Source organism: Lepisosteus oculatus, chromosome 9, assembly GCF_040954835.1.
Source record: "Lepisosteus oculatus isolate fLepOcu1 chromosome 9, fLepOcu1.hap2, whole genome shotgun sequence".
Taxonomy (NCBI): Eukaryota; Metazoa; Chordata; class Actinopteri; order Semionotiformes; family Lepisosteidae; genus Lepisosteus; species Lepisosteus oculatus.
Genome location: NC_090704.1, coordinates 36941143 through 36966288, shown reverse-complemented (window position 1 = coordinate 36966288; position 25146 = coordinate 36941143). Strand labels below are relative to the sequence as shown.

General features: G+C 34.6%; 1 protein-coding gene across 1 annotated transcript in view; it reads right to left on the bottom strand.

The window, feature by feature from the left end:
- LOC102696526 (putative uncharacterized protein MYH16) overlaps positions 1-16522 on the bottom strand; it is an 82537-nt gene extending 66015 nt beyond the window's left edge. Inside the window, exons 1-2 of the mRNA XM_015356045.2 lie at positions 16322-16522; positions 5874-6038 (exon numbers count right to left, since the gene is read on the bottom strand). Of these exons, the coding sequence (XP_015211531.2) occupies positions 5874-6038; positions 16322-16405 (249 nt within the window). The 5' untranslated portion in view covers positions 16406-16522. The remainder of the gene's footprint in view (positions 1-5873; positions 6039-16321) is intronic.
- Between the last annotated feature and the right edge of the window lie 8624 nt (positions 16523-25146).

Below are 25146 nucleotides of genomic sequence, written 5' to 3'. Positions count from 1 at the left end.
CAATAAATAATAGTTGTGTGCTCATTGGACTTGAGCTGAAAAAATACAAAAAAAATATAGCATAGTTAAATGCTCTAATAAAAGCCTATTCTTACTATTAAACTCATAAATAAACCAGTTCGAACTTTTTATCTTTTCCCCATGTTTGCATAGGTTTCTGACAGTTGCTCTGATTTCCTACCCCAGTCCAACAATATACTGTATTAGTAGGTTAACTGGCTTCTGGGAAAATTGGCCCAGAAAATTGGGGGTGAAAGTGTGTGTGTGTCTGTATGCATGTTCCCTGTAATAGACAGGCATCCTGTCCATGGAGTACTGTATGCTGCTTTGTGCCAGTTGCTTACTGGCATAGGCTCCGGCTCCCCCATGACTCTTACTAGATAAAGCAGCTCGAGAATTGATGGATGGATAAATCTATTTGCAAAGGCTATTTCTAAGCAGAGAGAAACTGCTGTGTAATAGAACAATGCATTATGATTAGACAACTTATTCAAAGGATTGATTTGCTTCTAATAATGTACAATGCCTCTTCCATTAACTACTGTACATCTAGTCTGTTGTCAGCAATGTTCTTGTGTGGTGCTTTCCTGCAGAGAAATAACTACCTATAAAAAATAGTACAGGCCTTTAGAAGCTTCAGTTTACAGGCAGCACAAAATTAGAATGATACATTGCTAGAAGCCAGATAGAAATCTCAAAAGCAATAGATAGTAAGATGTCAACTGCTCAGTGTGATCACCCATTTCAAGGGAAGTGAAAATCATCTGATGGCAACATATCCCACAGCTAGAAGAAATCATTTGGGGTTATGAGTATGAGTTTAGAATTTGAACCTTAACACTCACTACATTGTCTGTTTATGGGAACACTTGCTGTCACAGAATTCATGTGTAACACTTCGATAATGACAGCATGACGTTATGTACTGCAGTGTGACAAAAACTGAATGGAAGAGTATGATTCCAGAAACAAATTTTGTCTACCATATTGTAAATACATTTTTAAACGTTACATTCATTCTTTTTGTAAAACTGTTCTCAACATACTCAACAGTACCCAGAGAAGATTTATGCCAAACTTCATATTTTGTTTAAATACAAGCAACGTGTCCAGTGTTTCACCACTTAAGGATAAGTGTGAAATACCACAAAGGCATTACTTCACATTCCATCTAAAAGGCTTTTGTCTTATTTGTCTTTCACAACTTCTGTCAAACACTTTTAATGAGGATTTGTCCTCTAGAAAGCCTATGCATTTTTTGTTATTTATTGATGTCTACAGTCTATGTCTACATGATAAAAAACAGACAGAATATTAATATTAATTTATTTTCAAATGAAATGGTTGTGCATGACATCTGTTCTTCACTTATTAATTCAGTCCCTGTTAAGCATGTGAAATAACATATTTGGATATTTATGAACCCAAGATTGATATGGTTGAGATATACGATTATGTACTATATATAACTGGTTAATTAATCAAAGAACATTAAACTCTTCTTTATGCTTCTTTAACAGGGAAGCTGCACTTAAACGTTATTACTGTAGAAACTAGAATATTATCTTCTAAATAGGCAAACTAACGGATTCTTTAAAACTGTAAGGCAAGTATACCACTCTTGGAAATCAGGGTTTCTGACGGCATAATCTACACATAAATCTGTAACTCAAATCAAAACTTTGAAGAAACTAAAAAAGTGAAAAAATGTTACTGTGCATGTATTTTTCATTGTTTTCCAAATGTTGTTGGTAAAAGAATAAAACAAACACTTTTGACACAGGACTTTCAAGGTACAGTATACATACTGTACATGTATATATACAATAAGCAGACTATTGCTCAAGATTGATGCTAATAACATTAGTGTTAATTAACTGGGACTAAGTGTACAATATACTAATTATGTTGTTTTCTCACATTTCATTAAAATCAAATGCAAGTCTTAAATTAATTAACTAATATTTTCTACTGCTTCTCAAGCTAAATTGGTGTTTAATATATGTAGAAGATATATCACTCTTAATAACTTTTCGTTTCCAAAACAAAACTTTCATTCATTACCATTAAGCTAGTTTTCCTGTTGCATAGGGTTAGGAAGCATTTGACTTCTCTTATCCCGGACTGCACACCAGTCCATCAAAGATACTGCAGAAACTGGAGCACCTGTTGAAATCCTGCATGAACATGGGAAGATCATTTATACTTCAAACAGACAACCCTGATCATTGGATCTATGAAGCACCGTTTAATACTTATGTCAGTCAAGTACTGTTTTCTGCACAAGTGCAAACTGTTTTCATTGCACTTACATACAGAATGTGTTAACATTAATTTACTGTGGGTTTTATACAGTGCAAACAAAATATATAATCAAATACAAATAATTCAAATGATTTACTACTCTTACTCTTAACACGTCTTACGTTACTATTCAAATGAATGTTGCACACATAATTCCAAAATGTTATCATACAACATTATTTCTTTTCATATAAGGAACATCCACCTTGATTGAATGAGCATGGCTTAATTTAGGTCAGATGTTTCATTAACTGGCTAACATACAGTATAAAGAAGGCTCTTGGGTTGCTTTTATAGGAATGGCATGACTCAGGAGAAAGGTTAAGTTAGGGTAAATGAAAGGTTAGCTTTTATTGAGAAGCGATCCATGAGAATATAAAATAGTGCACAGGGAGTCCTTTATATATTAGACCGTTTTGACAAAACAACACTGCTGTAATTTGTAGGCTTTTGAAAAGTCTTATTCACAGTACTCAAGAATATCTACACTGGCAGTTAATAATCTTACAGCCTTTGTGAATCACTGCCATTATTTGAAATCTGACCAAACCACTGTGAAGAAAAAATGAACCATACGTGTTACATACTGTATATGCTGACAATAACTGGACTGGATGCCAAAAATCAAAGATGTCAACATTTGTAAAAAAAGAAGTCTATTAACACAAAAACATTCCATGACAACCGCCTTGGCTCATCTCAAAAAACATCAGGGGATAATTTTTTCCATTATTTTGAAAGCAGGCCAGCACAGAAATGAGCAGGAGTCTTGCCACAAATTCATTCTAATTAACATAAAGCACAGGTCGTATTAACAGATCCAAAAGGCTTGTTTGAATATGTTTAAATGTTTAGTAGGTGGAATCATTTTAAAAAAGTGCAGCTGAATTTTGTTGAATACTGTATAAACTATGTAAAGAATGCATTGCTGAACAGTGAAAAAGGATAAATTATTTTCCAGCACTATGGAAAGAAATGAAAGAATGGAAAATATCACTCTCTGTAGTTGGTTGCTTTTATAATAGTGAATCAGTTTCCAAATTTATAATGCTTCATTCACTACCACAGTGAATAAATCAATTTTCCATTTGTCCTATTTATTTGTATAAGACAGAATAAAATCACTAAATTATGTGTGCTAAACTTAAACCCGTACTCTTAAAATGTAAACATTAATAATTGTTTTCAGAATTTAGGTCAGAATTTCTTTACCCTTACTCTTTGACTCACTGACACATCTCATATACAAATAAAGCCCTATGTGAAATGTTTATCTTTCCATAACATAACAAATTAATAGTTAACACTTGAATGTTTACAAACTATTTACAAAAGGTCTTTCTGAACAGTCTCTAGAGGAAGGCCCAATATTATTTCAGCCATTTTCTTCGGCTCAAAGGAGCAATCCAACACATAGTAAAGCATAAATACATGAACTCATAAGGTTGGGTACTTCACTTTTGTTTAGTTTTACTAATGCAGTGGACAGACAGACAGACAAATATGTCTTACTTATACCAGCCCTGACTGTTATACCTACAGTACTTCTAAAACATAAAACAACTGTGGTATGAGCAAGAATAAGTTGTAGAATAATAACATAATAAAAGAATAAAAGAATAACAGTAGGCAAGTCTGACAACATCAGTTATATCAGACAATACTGTACATAAGAATATTGGTCTTTCATTGAAATGTTGCATCACAATTCTAATGATTATAGTGTATATACAGTACAGTATATACTGTACATTTTCAGCCGTACTGTATAAAAAGTTTAATCAAAAGCATATAAAACACATTGCTATATACAGAAGCATCAATCTATCCATTTTCATAAAAAGTGTTCAATCTGGAACTGTCATGGTACAGTATAGAGAATTATTTATTTTAACAGATGGCTAACCGCTTTAAGACTATAACATGAAGGTCACATTCCTTTCTGAAAGTACTATGACTTAAAAAGTTGATTTGAAGAGTGATGGTGGTGAGCATTTTACACCTGCTGACTTTACATCTAATTTTAAATAGGGTGAGGAATAATCTTTTATTGCCAACTTTTACATCCCAAAGTAAAAATGTTGTATTGGGGTTAACTTTTGTGACCCATGGTTTGCCCTCCTTTATTCTTGTGAAAGCATATAAATCAGAGTGATTTACAATAAAAAGTAATGTTTTGCTATTAATGGCTTTGAGTGAGCAGGGTCAGAGCTCAAGAAAAAGTCACCTTTCAATTGTTTCCATTTTTGTTTGCTTCCCAATTTCTTTAAAGAAAATGTCAAAACGATACAGTGGACTGAGTAAGATTCTGATATACTGAATAAGGATACAGTGCTGAAGCATTTGATAGAAATGTTTAAAAAAGTATATATAGGGTAACCCATGTCACCTAAAGCAAACTGCTTTCCTGGGTCATGTTCTTAGTGTAAACATGCTGCTAATACTCAATTCACACAATAACTTTATCTAAAATTTTACTTATTTTTATTTTATTTATTTCAAAGGTTGTAACAATCCTAGGTTTATTTACATTATATACTGTAAGTAAGGTTTTGCAGACAATTAAAATGTAAATAAAGTGAAATCATTCTGAAAGACAATGTTTCCCCTCCAAGGTTCTGAAACTGGTATTAAATTCAGCACGATATTCTTGAGTTAATTATAAATATAATTCTGCTTACAGGACCTGGCAGCCTCAGAAGATGCCAATGACACTGAAAAACCCCAGCACTCCTCTCTTAATCAAACATCTTTTTCAGTCCCAGCCACAGTATGTCAGTGCAGGTTTGCCTAATAAAGAAAACCTGTGGCCATATTTTCAAACATTTTTTAAAAGAAAAATATTTGAATCAGTTTATATTTCAGAATATAATTAAGTAGTTCTGGTATTCATGAAAATTGCTCTTAAGATTGAATATTAGTATTTAAGACTTAAAAGAATTTGGACCTGACATTTCACCAACACAGACTGAAGCTCAACATCATGACTGTTATGCTTCATATAAAACAATTCTAAGAATGTAACAACAGGGGGTGTTAAAGTTTCTGAGTAGGGATGTTGAAAGCAGAAGTCAGAAGAATTGACCTGACTTTTATGATCAATACTACTGATGTTGTATGACTCTACTTCAACTACAATGGCTACAGCTGCTACTATTATTTACTTTTATTGAAGATAAAGTTAATAATGACACAAAATACCCTTTTTTAATATTTAGATCATTACGTTTACCAATAACAATCTGCAAAGTCTGTCTTGAAATCAACCAAATCAATGTTTTTATCTTAATGCATCATTAAAAAAATGGTAATGCTAACATTTGGAGTTCTGCCTTACAGATACAATATACTGTATGGTGATTATTTCATTTCAAATGTTTTCAAAGTGGGAATATTCCAGGAATGTATTTCAGAAAATTAAGATATAGCACTTATTAAGAGCTATTAATTAAGTGCTTATTAATCTCTGTGAGACTATAATTCAGTTTTAAAAAAACTATGATTAAAAACAAAAAACCTGGAAGTAACCTGCAAATCTCTATTAAAAACAAATAAAATCTGGAACTTACTGCTCGCAATCTAATGAAAACCTCATTTTTTTCTTTGCTCAGTCCTGCATTCTTTTCCTCAAGCTCTTGGACCTTCGAAATGAGACGATCAGTTTGCTCGATGGCTTTCTTCAGCTCCTCTTTCTCTCTCATCTCAGCTTGCTGACACTGTGGCAGAGGTTTGACCTGGGTAGCAGAGAAATGAATTTCCTTCAGGCTTCACTTCTGCAGATCTCTCCCCCAAATCTGGGCCTCTCAGGGGTCTTTAAAACAATATAAAATTTCATGCAGGGATATACCTTCCAATGAAGTGGATCCAAAAATTTAGAAAAATGTCAAAAGCCTGGCACGTCAGCAAAACTTATTTATTAATTTTGTTTAAATTGAATATAAAAAAACAAAAATCACATCTACAGTATAACTCAACTGTGTTGCAAATGTACCATTGTTTTGCTCCCACTGTTTGTCAGCCTGCGGTAATGCATGGGCTTTTAGAATCTTTGTTTTAATCAGTGGAATTAAGACATCAAAATATTATTCTATTATTTTTACTATTCTATTTTGTTGTTTTTTTGTGTAACTCATAACGGCTACATTCTGTGATCAATGGTTGTCTTTGCTGGTACCTTAGAGGAGAAATAAAATCACAGACTAACAATGACTAAGTTAATGTATGAATATATTCTTATATGAGTTTAGAATACATACTGTACATAATGACAATTATTCTAGTAAGATGCATAATGATATGCAAGTTTTTCCACAAAGGAAATATTTTATTTTTCCTCTGTTGCTTTAATTCAAAAGAGCCCTCTTCCCATTATTAGTCTGCTTGACTTTTAAAAAGAATTCCACTTCATAAGACATTCTAAAACATGTAAAATTAATACTGTAAATGCACAAAAAGGCAATGTTGTTATTGAATTAATGAGAAGATTCAGTCAAATTCTGCACACTGGGTTTAAAAGGTCTTTCCTTCAGATACTGTATATGAAACAAGGTGCACTGTCAGAGGGACATACAGTATCTGAGTTTCTTAGAAGAAAAGTTGATACACTGATACATTATGTTTTTGACTCCACATTAGATAATCCTAATGTCTCTACTTATCCACACTTCCACAGAGAACACAAATGGAAACAGCCAGTTGAGTACAACAGACATTTCTCTTTGACTTATATTTGTACCAGAGGCTAGTGCTATGTGTATATGTATTGAGAAAGTACTGAAGAATAACTACTCAATAATGAACAGGATGAGTTACAACTAAAGCCACTTTGAAAAGCCAAAGCTCATATGAAAGGAATCTGCATCCTTTGGATATTTTTCTGTCACTATTAGTGTGGAAAAATCATAAGGATTCTAAATCATTAAAAAACTTGACCTATAAAAAATTCTGAAAGGGTTCTAACCATATATAATTAAAATGTTTTTTTTTTTAAGAAAAGGGAAATCTGTTGGCAATCAACATCATTTTAAATATCTGAAATTCTTTCCATATGACAAAAATCTCCTGCTGTACACATCTGAATCAGAGCCAGGACCTGAAATTTTTGTTTAGGGGGAATGAATGAATTTCTTGCAAATCTACTCAAGAGTAAATATCCCACTTACAGATTTCTGTTTTTTATACTTTTACAGGTGTACAGCTGCCAATAATAAGCCAACTAAATGATTTAGCTGCCTTCGAAATATATTTTTGCTTAAAGTCAAAACATTACTGTATGAAGTTATTATTCACATTGGTAATGTAAGAAATCTAATTTTATACTTTATTTAATGTGTTTTCTCCTATTAGATGTACATGATTTTGTACATTTTTAACAGCACTCCATAAATTACTTTTTACTTGCTTGGGTTCTAGGAATAAATTATACTGGGAAGTAATGGCATTGAAGTGGGGTGAAGCTGTACAGGAAAACAGTCTAATTTATTATTCCACTACCATGGAATGCTTTAGGCATACCAAGTTATAAATCTAGAAGACAAAAACAATGTCACAATTCGACTTGTACAAATATTTATAATGTATATTTAACAGTAAACAAATAGAATTGTTGCACTCAAATATGGAAAATTAACTTTATATTGTGACTTATCTTAGATTACAATTATTAAATTAAATCATCTAGTGCAAAAAAATATGGCATTTGAACATTTACAGTCGTTTTTGCACATTTACACATCTTAGTAAAGAATTATGGTAAAAGTACCTATTCTTCCACAGGGAAATGATCACTCATTTTTGAGAAAAGACTAGCACATAACCTGTTACCTTTGTGTTGTTTTGCACATTGCCTGTTGCTGTTTTTGCACGTCTGTTGTTGTGTTTTGCACACTGCCTGTTGTCTCTGTCTTTCTTTTGTTATACAATTGTATTGTTGTTGTTGTTGTTTTTTTCTTGTACTACTTATGTCCGAGAGCTAGCTAAATAGCATTTCGTTATACCATATACCTGTATATGAGTATAATGACAATAAACTTGAACTTGAACTTGAGATGCTTTCAAAGTTCAGCCTTTGCATTGACCCATGAACACCACTTCCTAGAGGAGCAAAACTTAATCAGCATCAGCTTCTGTCTATCTATCCATTTTCTAATGGCTCATCCATGTCAAGGTTGTGGGGGAGCTGGCACCTTCTGCCTGTTGCTTGCAATGGGGGCAAGCTGGGTACACCCTGAATGGGACACTAGTCCATCACAGGACACACAGAGATACAAACAAACTCACATCAGGGCCACTTTTCCCAGGAGCCAATTAACGTACAGGTATTTGGAGTGAAGCACGTGGAGGCAACCTACACAAACAAGGGAGGACATACTGTTCAAACTTCACACAGATAGCATCCTAGGTCCAGAATTGAACCATGAACCCCATTGCTGCAAGGAAGGAATGCTAACTACTGTGCCACCGTGCCACCCATCAACATCAACAAATCTATCCATTTTCAAACCACTTCTACCAATTCAGGGTCGTGGGAGAGCCAGAACCTATCCCAGCAAGCAACAGGCACAAGGTAGGATACAGCTTCAATAGGATGCCAGTCTATCGTGAGGGAGACAGACACAGATATTGTCCATTCTCACACCCAGGGCCAATTTTACCAGAAGCCAATTAACCTCCAAGTATGTTTTTGGACTATGAAAGTAAACTAGAGCACCAAGAGGAAATCCACGCAAACACAAGAAGAACATACAAACTCCACACAGATACTGTACCATCCCTAGCCAAGAATCGAACCCAGGACACCAGCACTGTGAGCAAGCAATGCTAACCACTGCGCCATCGTGCCACCCTCCACATCAACACTTTAAAAATCTTTATAAATCTGTATACACAGAAGTATATACCATGCAGAAGTTTATTAAAAACTGAGAACAGGAGGCACATGTTTAAGCAAAGTGCTATTAAAGTAGGAAAACAGTTACCCAATACCTTGGCTTCCTTCAAGAAACATTTGGATGAGATCCTAGGATCAGTAAACTACTAATTACCAAAGTAATTAGTAAGAAGGCTGAAATTTAATTTTAAACCAAGAAAACCAATTTGAATTTCCACTCATCTATCCATCATCACAAAGATGTTCACATCTTGAAGTGTCATGGCAACATGAAGACAGTCCTGAAATCGTGGGGAACAAATTTGTAATACTCTCTGAATAGGACACCAGTCCATTACATTACTACAATTTCTCATATATATAAATGTATAGTTGTCTTTCTCTCTCCTTTCTTTTGCTATCCATGTATGTACTAAACTGACCAGAACTAGCATTTCTTGCCCAAATGTATAATGAAACATGCTGTAGTTAATTAATGTATTTGTTTTATTTCTGAAGTAACCATCTGATAATCCCTACCTGGGAATGTGAATGCTGTTATTTGAAGTAACAAAAACTGTGATAAACATTGAACTACACTTACATTTTTTTTTCATTGTACAAGAATTTTCATTAATCTTTTACCCCTGGAGGAAAATGATTTTACGCATATCTGGCCACAGGTTTGTTTGTTTTTTTCTTTTAGGCTTTTCCTTTTTCATGTAGTGGTAAAGTGTGTTGACAGTACATGTCAAGGGTTCTGGGTGATATGTGAAACATGGTAGAAACAATATAAAGATAGACAGCTCTTTCTCTGAATACTGCCGACCTCAATTTCATCTTTCTGCTTGGCATGAAAATGTCCTAAAGGAATGTTTGCAGATACAGATTCCGTTTTGCAATTGTTAATTTGTAAAGTAACACAAAATGTACAAATACTTTGCCCTGATTTTGGAAAAGACCTCCATGTTCAATTGTATACACAGACATTACAGTACATTATAGTATACACAGAAATGTATAATACTACACAGATATTTTTACAACAGACACATTGATAAACTCTAATGTCAATGTTAATATTGAGTAGATCTCCTTTTAGCTCAGTTTTGTATCTGCAAACCTGAGAACAATAAAGTGAGTGTGCAACACAAAGTGGTTTATGTTCACAGGTCACTGAAATGTCATTCATTGACGGGTTTCTCTCACATTTCAACACCAATGTCCCAGCTGCAAAATGATTCATGTGAGCTTTGCTGTGTATAGTATTCGCTTGATCAATGATGGAAAACGGTCAGGTTAAATACCTCAAAGTCAAAGAGCTTAATGTTCGCATGAGAAATTCATGAACCTGAAAAGTGGTTGAGAAACTCTACAGGAGCATGAACTGCAAAACCCCGACATTTAAGAGAGCAAACACTGCTGACATTATACAGAAAAAATTGGTGTTTAAAATAAGAATGCAAAGACAAACTAAACTGTAATATTAACATTTTAGTGAAGGATGTGGACAAATGAGAAATTCCAAGTGAAGTTTAAATTTCTGATCACTACAAAGAATTAATGACAGGCATAAGGATATGATGAAAAATCTATTGAATAATGTGTGAAATACTCTATACTCTTCTGAATCTCAGGTTTAATTATATCTCAGTAATAATTTGTATAGCCACCAGTTGTGCCTTCCATTAGTTATATGTACTCATTCTGCAACAAGATTGTACAAGCACTTCTGGCTCAGCAGCAATAATACAAAAATGCTTTATTATACTTTCTTAGAAAACAGATGTGAATCAATTTTCCACAGCTCAGTGAAATGTTCTTTGAATAGAAAGTGCTATTAGAAAAAAAAACTTGTCACAGCTTGCTCAATGAAATTCAAGGTATCTATGCTTGTCACTGGAAAATGACTGTCATTAGTGGGAAACTGAGTTGGACATAGCATAAGCAGATCTCTGCTAGCTACATTTGTTCTTTAAGGTAATATTAGAAATAGAAAGGCAGACACTTGTTTTAAGTTACTACTTTAAAAAACACTTCTCCAAAATGATTTAAAACTCTAAAACAACATACACATATGGACACTCCCGGGGATGTCTCTTGAAGTCACACTATCTTATCATTTAAACCTATTTTCTCACAAAAAGTTTATTATTGTGAAAATTACAGAAAAAAATTTAAACCTGCTCTGAGGTACAGTACCATGTTAATTAAATGGTACTATTCAAGGTACATCAATCTACTCATAGCATCTACCAGGCATCTTTTGACATCTTTGTTTTGTTACTGCTACAATAATGTCTATATGATCTTGACAGCTGGAGAGTGGATGAAGACTTTTGCCTCCTCTAAAACATACTGTACAGTACACATTCCAGAGTCTTCTGCCATTACTCACACTGTAAGCGCTGATGTTTGGCTCATAGTCTTTGCCTTAAAATATCTACACCCTATCCTGACGACACTTAGAATTTGTGTTATTTTTCATTACGTAAAGATGCAGTATCATAACAAATCTGTATCTCTACTCTATTTGGCAAGTATCCTTTTTTACAAGAGCCAGAAGCATTCGCTATTAAGAGCCTTTAAGTTTTACGTTTATTCTCCATATAACCCACTTTGCCAAGAGGCCCCAGTAGTTTACTTCTTCTTATAGAAACATATGTATTAAAGCTTTATATAGGAATTTTATGTGTCCATTTTTTGTCCCCTGAACACTACCAGGTGTAAATACTATACAGTAACTATTATACAGTATGTATACAGTAGTTCACTTATAAGCCACAGAAATGTAATTATTGAATTAAAATGTTCATACTGTATGTACTGAAATCATGAATCATTCATGAATTACAATAAACTTGTGTTTACTTGAATTACAGTGAACTTACATTGATTAACAAATGGTAAATGAAAACTAGGGTGGAGAGGTTTAAACAGAGAATAACTGGAAATTCAATTTAAAAATGAGAACTAAAATGTACTAAAATAACATTGGCTGTACTTAAACAAGCAAATACTCCACTCAAGGTTAATAATAATAAGAAAAAGATTATTCATGTGAAGCAGAAACAAAGTAGTTTACAAATTAATCTTTTTAAAGGTAAAAAATCATTTTAATCTACTGTAGCTGAGTTCACCACAAAAAGCATGACATTTCTGTATTGTATATCAACCTCAGCAGAACCCCATTGACCTTCCAAATAGAACTCCAGAAATGCAAAACGTCTACTCTATAAACTGGGGATGAAACCAAATTTTTAGTGACCTAAACGATGTTATTCTAGATTATTATTTTGGAACATAAATTGATTTTGAGTAAAGAAACTGCAAAATTTGCTATCATGGTCTAAGAATGTGTCATTCAATAAGACAAAATACATTTACAAATTCAATTAAAACATTTTTTTTAGGTTTCTGAAATGCTGTATCATCTAAAGCAGATAATCAATGTAAACTGAGTTTCATAAGAAATCCCAGCATTCTGACCTGTATTTTAAATGACTCATCAAATCTTGATTCTCTTGACAGCTCCTTAAATATTAAATACTTAAATATGTTAAAAAATTCTAATTTAAATGTTTAATTGAGTAGAGTAAATCAAAACAAGAAATTGGTTGGTTCAAAATCTTAAAGTAGAAAATGCCTTTAGAATTCATATGATTTACTTTGATTTCACAATACAGTTAAAAAGACAGTAGATTTATCTTCACTGGACTACAGCTCCATGGTCTTATGTGGCGGACCTAGGTCGGATACGTTGATGTCATCGCCCTCCCTGAACATAGCAAGGACCTCAGCAGTCTGGGCTGAAGGAGGTCTCCTTTATGTGGCTCATGTGGCTTATTCCCTGTTGCATTACACTGGAGACCCTGGTTCACACCCCAGGTGTTGCAGGACAAAACTTTGTATCCTACCTCTATTCTTGCATTTTAAGAGCCTCCTCTGTGAGGGAATAGTATGTTCAGTATGTACACATGACTCCATCTGTTCAAACAGCACCTACTGTACATTGACTTGGCTCTCAACTATATCCTTCAATATTTCTCACACCATATTCCACTAATACTTTTAATTCTCAAACTGGAAATGTAACTGGCTAGTTTCATTCACTTTAGAGATGCTTGGTGCCTCCATACAACTGAGTAATGTTCTACTTCTTATTTACTTTTGTTTAGGTACTGTAGCACATGCATTTCTTCTCCACTTTGTGCTAGCCTTATTATCGTTTTCGCCATTTTTTTTAGCTTATTGTACCTGCACAATTACTAATTGTACATTGTAAATGTTACATACAGTAAAAAAGAGGAAATTAAAAGAACTACCACAGTATAGGCAAGCAAAATCTTAGCAGCAGTACAGTAGTTTGCCACTTGATACTGTTGACTGGAGCATGTGGTTTTAGGACTATAGCTTTGACATGGCTCAAAGCCAAGGGGAAGACACTCCCAAATTTCAATTTTTTGTTCACAAATTCCTAGAGGCAATTCGCAGTGGCTTGAAATTGGAAACTCTATACAGGATCTGCAGGCAGCATTAATGTGTGACAGCAGCATAGATGAGGAACATATGGTTTCAGTTGAAATGCTTCCTAACACCTTGACAAATCTTTTCTAACCAGCATTTCACCATTCTTTCCAAATTACACTGGCTCTACAATGTTGATCACTCTATTACTGTATGACATTTTTACAGTATGTGTATATACTGCACAGTGTTTCTGAGGTTACCGTCCTCCCTCCACCATCCTAATGCCCCATTCTCTTGCCCCAGAGGAGAGTAAGGTCAATATACTTACTATTCCTGCAGTACAAGTCCTGTTCGATAACTATTCTGCCACCTCATTGGCCTGTGTGATAAACTCAAGTCTATAGACTATGGCTACTCCCAGGCTCTGAGGGCTGAGAGTAAACTTCTGTAACATTGTAATCAGTGGGCTATGACTTCAGCCTACCCTCCATTCATCACAATCTCTGGCATCTGCTTGTTTAAACAAAACTGTGTATATAAAATGAGTTTTTCCTTCACGGCTTTGATTCTTATGAAATGGTGATCCAGTTCCTTAAAGAAATAAGAGGTCTCTCTATTCTTATTATGAAAATGATGAAACACAAGCAGAAAAGCCAATTCTGCCATGCAGCTAGTGGATATTCTACATGAAATCCAGGGCAGTTAATATGACAACAATTGGGTATATATGACATACTGTAGTATATGAATTATATTATAATAATATAATACAATATATATATGAATAATATGACAATAGATGGGACCTTTATTAAACATGATTTCATTAAAGCTTTATATGCCTTGTTTTCCACCTGCAACTGAGATGAGTGATTCAATATCACCATGTTGCATAAAGTGTCTTGATTTTGTTTTACCCATAAATAGGTTCAAAGTCCATCTGCTACAGGATGTGTTTAGACACCAAGGGGGTTGGAATAGTAAAAAAGAAAATACTTTCAAAGCATCCAAACTGAACTAGATTAGGAATTGTCATATACAGTATTTACGGCCCAGGTGTTAGTTTGTCTTAGTGGGCTGCACACAGCCCTCAGGTGTATGTATTTCATTCAACTGACTGTGTTTAAATACATGATAAAACGCAACAGCTCAAATAACAAATCCCTTGCACGCCTTTGCCACAAGCCTGGATATGAGCTATTAAAAAGGAACAGTTGTAGGCATGAGTCTGGAATTCCAGAAATCGTTATTGCTTTATCCTTTATATAAGTGTTTACATATGGAACTAAAAAGGGCATAAGATATGTGATTCTAATGGCCTAGTGCCATTAAATGTAATGGTATCTATTCCTGACATCAACAATGAGCGGACATTAAATGTATTGTTATGGAGCCAAGTTTATCTTTACTGCACTTTTGAGAATGTTTTAAATGCAAAAGATAATACAAGCTCTAAACTCAGAACAACAAATTAAAATCTCCAGAACTCTTTAGAAATAATCTTTAGCTTTCATTTATCTCAGTTTTTGTGACCTGCAGTGTTTACGAATCAGAAATAATTCATTGCAACTATTCACTTTATTCATAACACAGTCACAGACTGCAATACACCATATTAAGTTGGTATGCAGGAAATTCTGAATAGAGCTACAGCATGTTGAAACCCACGTGACATGAATGACAGCCTTGCACAAAATGCATAAAATATTATTACACCTGTCTGGATTCCTTATGGTGATGTAGTCCAGTACTGGTCAGATTATCATCTTTGATATGACCATATTTATTTATATATAGAAAGTTAATTCATTTTGTCAATTGGTTATGTAAATTAAGCCTAGCTCATTCAACACTTTATATTTTAAATTCGTATTTTGTATTTTATTTCCATTCTATTATTTTCCCAGACATTAATCTTCATGGTAAAATGCTGTTGCAATCTCATTTAAAATAAAACTTCTGCGCAGCAGTCTTGGTTCCACCTCTGAGAATTATGTTTATTGCAGCACCAGTGGAAAAAAACATTAGCAGCACGGGGTTGCATGAAGTTAGAAACTCCTCGGTGTGCACAGTGAAATATACCTGTATTAGGTTCATGGAACATATGGGGCAATACTGAAGCATGAACTGCTTTAGAATAATGGAGCCTCAGTTGCCATCACCGCTGAAGAACCATCATGCCACAGACTCTTCCCGCTAGATCACAATATAAAGGCTTTTAGCAAATCATAGTACAACTATGTTCTTTCATGTACAGTATTTTCCATTGCACATATACTGCATGGAGTTGCTCAAGACAGGATAAGCATGGCCAATAATTTAAAAATATTTAGATTTAAATGTGAATACAATACTGTCTTAAGAGACAGTTTCCCTTACATTTGTACTGCCTAGGAGAATAACTAACTGAAAAAAAAAAACTACTGTATATAAATTCATTAACTTGCAGATACATTCTCCAGCGCTTTCAGGATAAATTTGTGCATGTCACCTTTGTCACTGAAGCACCAACTACCATCCCAAAAGCCCCCTTTTTACAGTAAACAATTGAGAAGCCATATTATTCTTCAGAAGTGAAGACAGCATGTGAAAGGAATTCCTCCCTATAACCCATAAGAGTGAAAAAATGCCCAGCCTTACGGAAGTGTCAACACCAAGTGGAAAGAAGAGGTGCCTTACGTGTGCCAGTGGCTTGGTTTGGATGGTAATGGTCGGACGGTATTGGTGGAAATCTGTCTGGATCACGCAGACTTTCTTCTCCATCCTCAGAGAGTGCGGCCCCTCATCTTGCCATGATTAGGCTAGCACAGGAAGCATGCGTTTGTCAGGAGCAGCCCTGTTACCTGACCCTTCAGAAATGCTGAGAGGCAGAGGGGGAGGGAACAAGTACTAAAAAATACAAACCAGCCTCATGCCCCCCCCTCCCACTGATGGCTGAAGAGCAGAGCACACCAGCCTCTGAATGCCACTTGCATTAACCCCGTCCACACTGAGGGAATTCCCCGCTGAAAGATTGAGACACGTTTTTTCCTGTGGGGCTCAATTAAGGGAAGATTCTTAAGATTGTATTTACAAAGCACTCAGGGTCTTCACTGTGAGATCTGCCAGTAGCAAAGAGAGATTTTAATGGGCAATTTTTAGTTCTAAAAGACCCAATTTTGTAACAGGATAATGTGATTGATTCATCTGTTTTGATTTAAATTGATTTTACATTGATTTATAATTTAAATTGATTTTTTAATTGATTTTATTAATGCATATATCACAAAAATGATTTGAAAAACAAGATTAGAGCTGAATTCTTAAAAATATTTTTTAAGAAAAACATTTAAGGACATTTCACAAAATGTGCTTTAAAAATAAAACTAAACTTGACAGGGCTCAAAGAAAACATCACAGCAAAATGGTTGTGCCCTCTTTTTTGAATTTTTAAGTGATTAACAAACAAAAAACACAGCCTCAAAAACTTGTAATGTAGTATACAATATACCCATATTAAAAAAAACATTTTGGTGACGAAAATTTCCCTGTTACATTTGAGGAAAGAGAATGTGTCAAATGTTACTTTAAAAAGAATTAGATGTAATTTGAAGACAAAATGAAGAAACTACATTACAGCCAACTCCCTGAATTTTGAAATAGCCATCTCCCTAAATTTTGAAATAACTGTCAATGTAAATTATCCCAGTCATGGGCAACTAGTAGTAGTTACTTAAACAGTACAGATATCTTTGCATTTAATTCACACCTCCTCTGGTCTGTGATAACTAGAAAAGTAAGAGTTAGAGAACCTGAAAACCAGAGCTGAAAATTGTTGTTGGTATTAGAGATGTTCAAATGAAAACTTAAAAACTGACAAAAATAAAAATGAAAGTGTTTTGTCCTCTGGGAAACCAAGACCATTTATAAATAATCTTGATTTTTTTTCTTATGATGTTAAGAATTGTACTTTTCCCCTTCTCTGTACACAACTAATACACAATGTAGTTGGCATTTGAAAGATGGTGTTAATCAGTGCTTGAGCAACTGAAACCTTCAAAGTGAAATAATTCAAATTGTTTTCTTCCTTTGAAGTCTACAAATTATGAAGGGTTGCCCTTCAGTGTGTTTGTTCTTGACCTTTTAAAATGAGTGCGCTCCTTCCAGGTAAGAACTAAATGGGCGCATCAGACCAACTTAGAAAATAATGGTAACCTTGAGAACTAAAAAAATATATAATTATGGCCTTATGAAAAGTATGTAATGTATTTTATACAGTAAATATCAAAATCTTTCAATTTGACCCTAAAACAAAATGAAAATAAAATAAATCCTGGGAAGACTGTGTTATATAGACACAGTTTAATCGAGACTGGTTTCACATTAGAGAAGACAATATGACGTGTACATGCAGAGAGCCACTATAGAGAGCAGCCAGTTATGACTTGATAAAAAATAATTGTCTGTACATACTGTATGTTCAGAGTGATCCCGGCGAAAAACATACATTGATGGAAAATCCATAAATTGTGAAATAGAGACAGTACGAGGAGCACATACCTGTACATGCTGTTTTTATCTATGACCCTGTGAAGAGATCTGTAATTCCCCATATCAACACACTGATTAATAAAATAAAACTGGGATTTCAAACGGAGGGCTTGAAGCAGAACAGAATATGAGAGGTGAAGTGCATAGCAGATGTCTGTACTAACACATGCCTCTAATTTTAGAACACTAAAAATGCATGATCTCTCAATGAAAAAAATCCACTAGTTTTGATGTTTCTGTATTCTGAGTGTGAAGACAAGCAAACATATTTTTTTAACAGACAACCTTTTTAACCAGCATTTACATTAAATCAGTCTTCATTATCAGAATTGAGATATTAATTCATGAAAATGTCGAAGTTATGTATATAAGGACAGCATAAGCCAACTGAAAAACAATACAGTAGATTTTAGGATCATACACAGTTCATTTTAGGATCAGATCAATAATAATAAAATTTCTTTATTAGCCCTGTACAATTTCTTGCATTAGGAACTTGTCTTTTTGCATACCCCAGCTTTTCTCCATGGAGACACAGACAGGAAGAGAAGCTTGGGTTCAGAGCACAGGGTCTGCCATTGTACAGTGCCCCTGGAGCAGTTACAGTAGGGTTAAGGGCCTTGCTCAGGGGCCCAACGGAGTAGGATTCCTCTGCTGGCCACGGGATTTAAACCGGCAACCTTCCAGTCACAGGCGCAGATCCTGAGCCACAGAGCCACCGCTCTGCCCCAAGAAGTCATGGCTTCAGCGGGATTCGAACACAGAGCGTGTGACATGGGAGTCAGGAACCTAACCTTTAGGTCAAGAAAGTGGTTGACTCTTTAGAGAAAGAAAGACATGGTGTTACAGTACTTTATGTCTTTCTTTGTCACTACAAATGATGTCATTACAACCTGGTTTTCCTGTGCAATGAGGAAAACTACAGGAAACTTAATAAATGACCAGACAGAATAATAGAAACATAATTTTTTTCTCATTTATCAACCCAGTTAGATAAACTAAATTAAACACCCAAAAAGAAGATACAAAGGTAAATATAAAGTGGATGGAAGAATGAAATTAAGGTAACAAAACATAATAACATCAAATTTTGATGTTTTACCTTTTTTGGTTCAAGGGGGGCCATGAAATTAATATTTTTATTTAATATTTTAACCATCAATCATTTTGTACAATCACAACCAGCACAAGTTAAAACAAATATGAACACATGCTTCATTCTTCTGTTTATATTGTACATACTGTATACAAGTGTGCAAATGTATGATATTTAATTCTGTATATACACTGGCCTTAGAAAATATTAAAGAATGGTATATTAAACTGTGACCAACACAGAAGGCATGGCCCAAAATATGACCTGGCTTAACCGTCATCTCAGAGAGTCTAAAGAGTAAATAGGGTTGCACATACTATAAAAGAAGAACACCAACAGAAAACAAACAAAGCAGGCTTTAAGAAATGTCACAAAGCAGATTTCAATTCTTGTGAGAAGAAAACCGAGTTCTACAGTATATCTATATTCTAATTTATATCTCTAAGGACATCTGTGAAGAACTTGTGGATGCTGCTGCATTGCAACAATAATCACTGCTGGATGTGGACTAAACCACATGAGGGGTATCAGGGTTCTTTCATTTTTTGATAAGAAAATAGAATATATAGGAAATTACAAACTATGCAATGCCCTTTCAGTTTATTACATGGTACACACACAGGAATAGAGTAATAAAGAAATGCCAAAGGATGCATATCCAATTCAAAACAGCCTTACAAAGTGCTCATTGATATTATAAAGATTACCACATACAGATATGCCACATACAGGCAAATATGACTAAACATTTTTTTTTTATTCTAAACGTGATCGAAAATTGGGCTTTGGCCTTTAGGTGTTGACATCAAGTTCTCAAGGCTAATGCTAAGATAGTTTTCTTCAATTATCTTATATTCACCGAAAGATTTATATTAAACAATTTTTGGCTTCGTAAATAAGACCTTACAGATCTGTATCTTCATTAACAAAACAAAAGTGAATATTATGCTTTCTATCCAGAGGTCTAATATTAAACTTAACCCATAACCTGGCAAGCAATGAGGCAGAATATACCCTAGGTGGACACACAGGTACACACAGACACAAACACACACACCAGGGACTATTTTCCCATGCCAATTAGCCTACTGTACCAGTATGTCTTCAGATTGTGAGGGGAAACTGGTGCATCCAGAGGAAACCCATGCAAACACAGGAAGAACATACAACCTCCGCACAGATAGCACCCCAGGAAATGAACCCTGGTCCCCATCCCTGCGAAGCCACAACACTTACTACTGCATTACTGTGCTGCCCTAAATCCCGGCTATACAAAAAGAAAGCAAATCTGATGTTGCACGTTTGCTTTTGTAATGGTACAATCATTATTTGTTTTACTAATTAATGTATCACCTATAAAAACCAAAATTGTTTTTCAATTCTGTTTTGCACCTCTGACAGCATTGGGTAAAGGTCCTTGCTAATAAAGTCTAATTTACTGTTTCTCAAATTTATTGCAATGCTGTAATACTCAATGACTTTCTATTGACATTTGCTATTTGAATAACACATGAAGGGAAATTGAGCAGTAAATTAATATATAACTGTAATTTCAAAACACATTTTTATATTATATACCCACCTTGTATGAAATTAAGACTTGGCTGTACAACAGCTCAGAGCCGGAAAAGAACCAACAAGAAAACAATCTTTATAGATTTTTAGGTTTTGATTTACTTCAGTACTAATGTGCAATGATTCTGTGTAAACCAGGTGGTCAGATGCATGCCTGTTACTAATACAATGCAGTCCAGTATGTAAGCAAAACAAAAAGGCAAAACATTTTGGAAAACAAACATCCTTTAAATGCCTTGAGCAAGACAATACATGTTGATAAAATCAATTAAAAAGCAGCAATTGCTACTTGGCAAGTCACAGTTGGCTGCAGAAAAGCAGATTTTGATTCCCATAAAACAAGATTTGCTCATCACACAAAAATGTAAATACAGCCTGGCACAAAATCATATGTACTCTGTATATTTAGAAAAGAAACATGCTTATGTATTAAAAGAATGATAAATAATGAAGCAGCAAAACACAGATGGATATGAATAATATCCAAAGAAATCATATGTATTCTAAACATAAAAACTATGTTTTTTATCCAATTTCCTGAAATTTTCCTGAGAATTAGTGAAACACAGCATCTTAAATTTGAGGCTCCTTTAAGACAGTTCTAAAGCTTACCATAGTGAGATGAGTTTCTGGAATTCAGCCACTTCTCTATGAATGGGGCTTTTGTATTTGAGTACTGTACACACTTAATGATAAGCAGCATGTCTCCCAATACTCTGCAAAGAACTGTCTTGCTGTTGTGTGCATAGCTTTGAAATTCAGAACATAAATCTTGGTGACTAAAATATATTTCTATACAGACTAAGTGATTTTATCACTATGTCAAATTTACTTTTGAAAGATGTTAACATCTCTTACCCCACAATATGGCTTGGTAAACTGTTCTGTGCATTGTTAATTCTCTAAGCACAAAAAGTCAATGGGTGCAAAGCTTACGATTACCAAGTTCCCAGTTATATACATCACTGACACTGACAGCTACATTGGCAAAGATCCAGAAATAGGAATGTACCAGGGATGACCAGCAAAATGTGAAAGAACAGATAAAGGAACTTACAAATACTAAAACTAGATGCCAGACATCTCAAACTTTCAGCAAAACCTTCTAATAAAAAAAACGGATGTTAAAATCTCTGATGTTTTAAAATGTAGAGCAAGACACTGAGAAAAGAAAAAGTACAGTAAAATACTATATATATTACATTTTGGAACACAGAGAAACATCTATATTCTAAATTGAAAAGGATTTTGGTGTGAAAATTACTGAGTTCTCTAATTTGAGTTTGAAAGTATCATTACCCAGAAGCCTTTGAATGTGTACAAACTGTCCCTTCCCAAAATCTCAATGACACCTTGCGGCACTAAAAGTTCACCTTCTTTATAAAAAAACTCAGAAACACTAAATCAAATTTTAATAAATAATCACTCAATATAAAATCAACACTTATTTTGAGACTCCTCTGTCCTGCAGCAAATCCAACATCTGTTCAAAACAGAATTAAACAAACATGTCCAACATACACAGCTGCGTAGCACTTTGTGAAATGAACCTCAAGAATTTGACACATTTCAGGTCTTTACAACTGTATTCAATTACACCCCAAAATCTAGGTCTCTTCCTGTTTACATAGGTGTGTGATATCTATAAGCCATGATCAGAATATGGTATTTCTCACAAAAGTCCCTTCAATTATTTGAGAGCCAATAGCCAAAAGTGCATCTTGACAATGCCGTTTTAGAGTATTTTCTAGAGTAGCCAGTAATTTTGAATGAATTGCACACAACAGTGCTCTAATGTAATGATAGAATTGGTAAATGGTGGGGAAAAGGTAAATCCTAGATAGAAATCATTCAGAAAAATAGCAATGCAGACACACAGTAAATGTTGCTCATTTATAACATTCCTAATTAGTAATTCATTTATATGTTTGCTCTGCAGACATACTGTACGGTATTTGAACGGCTTTCCTCATATCTTACTACACAAACCACAATCATGTTCTCAGTTGCTTTGCTAAAATAAAGTTAACTGGAAGGCATTAGTTAATCCCCTGCCAAATTCAGCTTTGTCTTTCCTTCTGACTTCTAGAACATTATGTTTTCAATAAGGCTTTTAATTAGGTGGATGAGTAAATTAAAGTCACATATGTTTGGTCCGGAGGCTCACATATACCTGTTAAAATTCTTACACGAATAATCAGATGAGACAGAAACGATTTGACTCATTCAAGTCACGGAGCTTAATCACTGAAATTGTTATTCTTTTTATTGGACTCAAGGACTTTCTCTATCCTTTAACTGATCTGGAGAATATAACTGTATGAGTACTTCACATGTGGTCTAACTAGAGTGCACTGCAGTGTTCAAATATATCCTCCATTATGTTTTTGTTCACTTTGGCATGTACACAAAAGTCCTACAGTATATACAATTTTATTGTTTCAATGCACTGCTTAAATGACTGCAAAACTTAAAAGCAATAGTAAATCTATGTGGCAGTAAGATTATACTTACTGTACACTGCCTTAAACCTGGAAGTGAAGAACCTATTACAACAACGTACTGTTATTTGCCTGATTCCATTCTACGTTTGCTATATTCATACCTTATAATTTAATTCTATTTTTGCCACCTTGCAGACTGCTTTTCAGGAATTATGTTGTATTCTGTCTCCTTATCATTTTTAACAATGTTTAGCTATTAGATTTCAGAACTTAACCTTGTTTCACAGCTTCCTTCTCAGCCTTCCAAACCAGCCAAGTATATGACAAGTCTGGCAGTTGGTCTATCTGCAGCTGAACTAAAATGAGCGATGTTTGGAAGACAGCACAATTTCTCAATTTCTACATTAAGTGCATAACACAAAACATTGTCGTTTTGTCTTTTTTTAAAGGGGTACTGCAACGCTATTTTTATATTTCAGGGTTAGAAAGAATCACCATTGAAGAGTGCATTTCAAACCACAATAAAAGTAAAATGTACAAAGTAACTTGTAAAACCTCCAATTTACTTCAAAACATAGATTAAATTTCCAGGTATGCGCAGCGCCATATTCTGTCATTGAAAATGAGGCAACAAACTTCCAATGAGGTGAAGCAGCCCTATTACATTGCAAACAAGCATGCTTGAGAATCCCAATGAAGTATTTCTCAACTTCAAGATCACGTTGGAAAATTTGGAAGGTAGTTCCAAAGTCATGTTGCAATTTGTAGGAACTCTCACTCTCGCCTGTGGTAAGACCAGGGGTTTGTGACAACATGGCGACTTATAGTGCTGTCACAAAGTTTGCAATTTTGTGCTTGATTCATGTTTTGTAAAATGTTTCTATAATGGCAATACATTTACAGGATTTTGTTACTGAGATTTAATAAACTGGAATTGAGACTGCTGTTCCCTTTTAAGCATAGTCATGTATGTACTCCAAATCTATAACACATTTGATTAATTTGTATCAGACTCACTTAATGTGTCATATACAGTAAACTTGACATTAATTATCCGTTTGAATAAATAGCACCTGTTTGTTCATCTTCACACACAGAATTTTTCATTCTCACACAATGTATATATTTCTCAAACTCTTACTTCTCTCAATAAAGAAATTAAATGTATTCAGTTTTTTTAGAAAAACGTAAATAGATTTAACTATTAAAACAAATAATTTCAAAGGTAAAAAACATGTACAGTACCACTGTATTTAAATAGTATACTATAATAAATTAATGTGGTAGTTAGGTTAAACCGGAGCAAATATTAGTAGTAAAGTTTAAATTTATTGTTGCAATATTTAAATGGTTCCATTTCAATATAAATATATACTGATGGAAAAAAGAAATGCAACACCTCCTTCACACTTTAACCCTCCCATCTGCGTGGAACAGGCTGAAGAGTGATTCATCTGTGAAGAGGACCTGATGCCACTGATGACGAGTCCATCGCAGCCCCAGTCTGCCACAAGCCAGTCAGGTGTGACGTCTAGGAGGTGTGAGCAGAGGGCTTCTGACAGGTTGCCTTGGTCTAAGGCCAGCAGCATGGAGCCTTACTGTCCTGTCACTGATGCGGGTATTGTTTCAGCACCAGTATGAGTGGCAGATCTGAATTGATCTCTCAGATGGACCAGTCTGATGTCAGTCCTGGTCTGGTGTGGTCACCTGAGGGCGACTGGATCTTGGACAGTCATCTGTCCTGTCGGTCTGCTGAAACTGCAGTCAGGACACATTGGAGTGGCTTACTCCATGGTTTCTGGCCATAGTGTCTGGTGACATTCGAGGCATTATGGAATGTGGCCTTTTTCTTGCAGTGA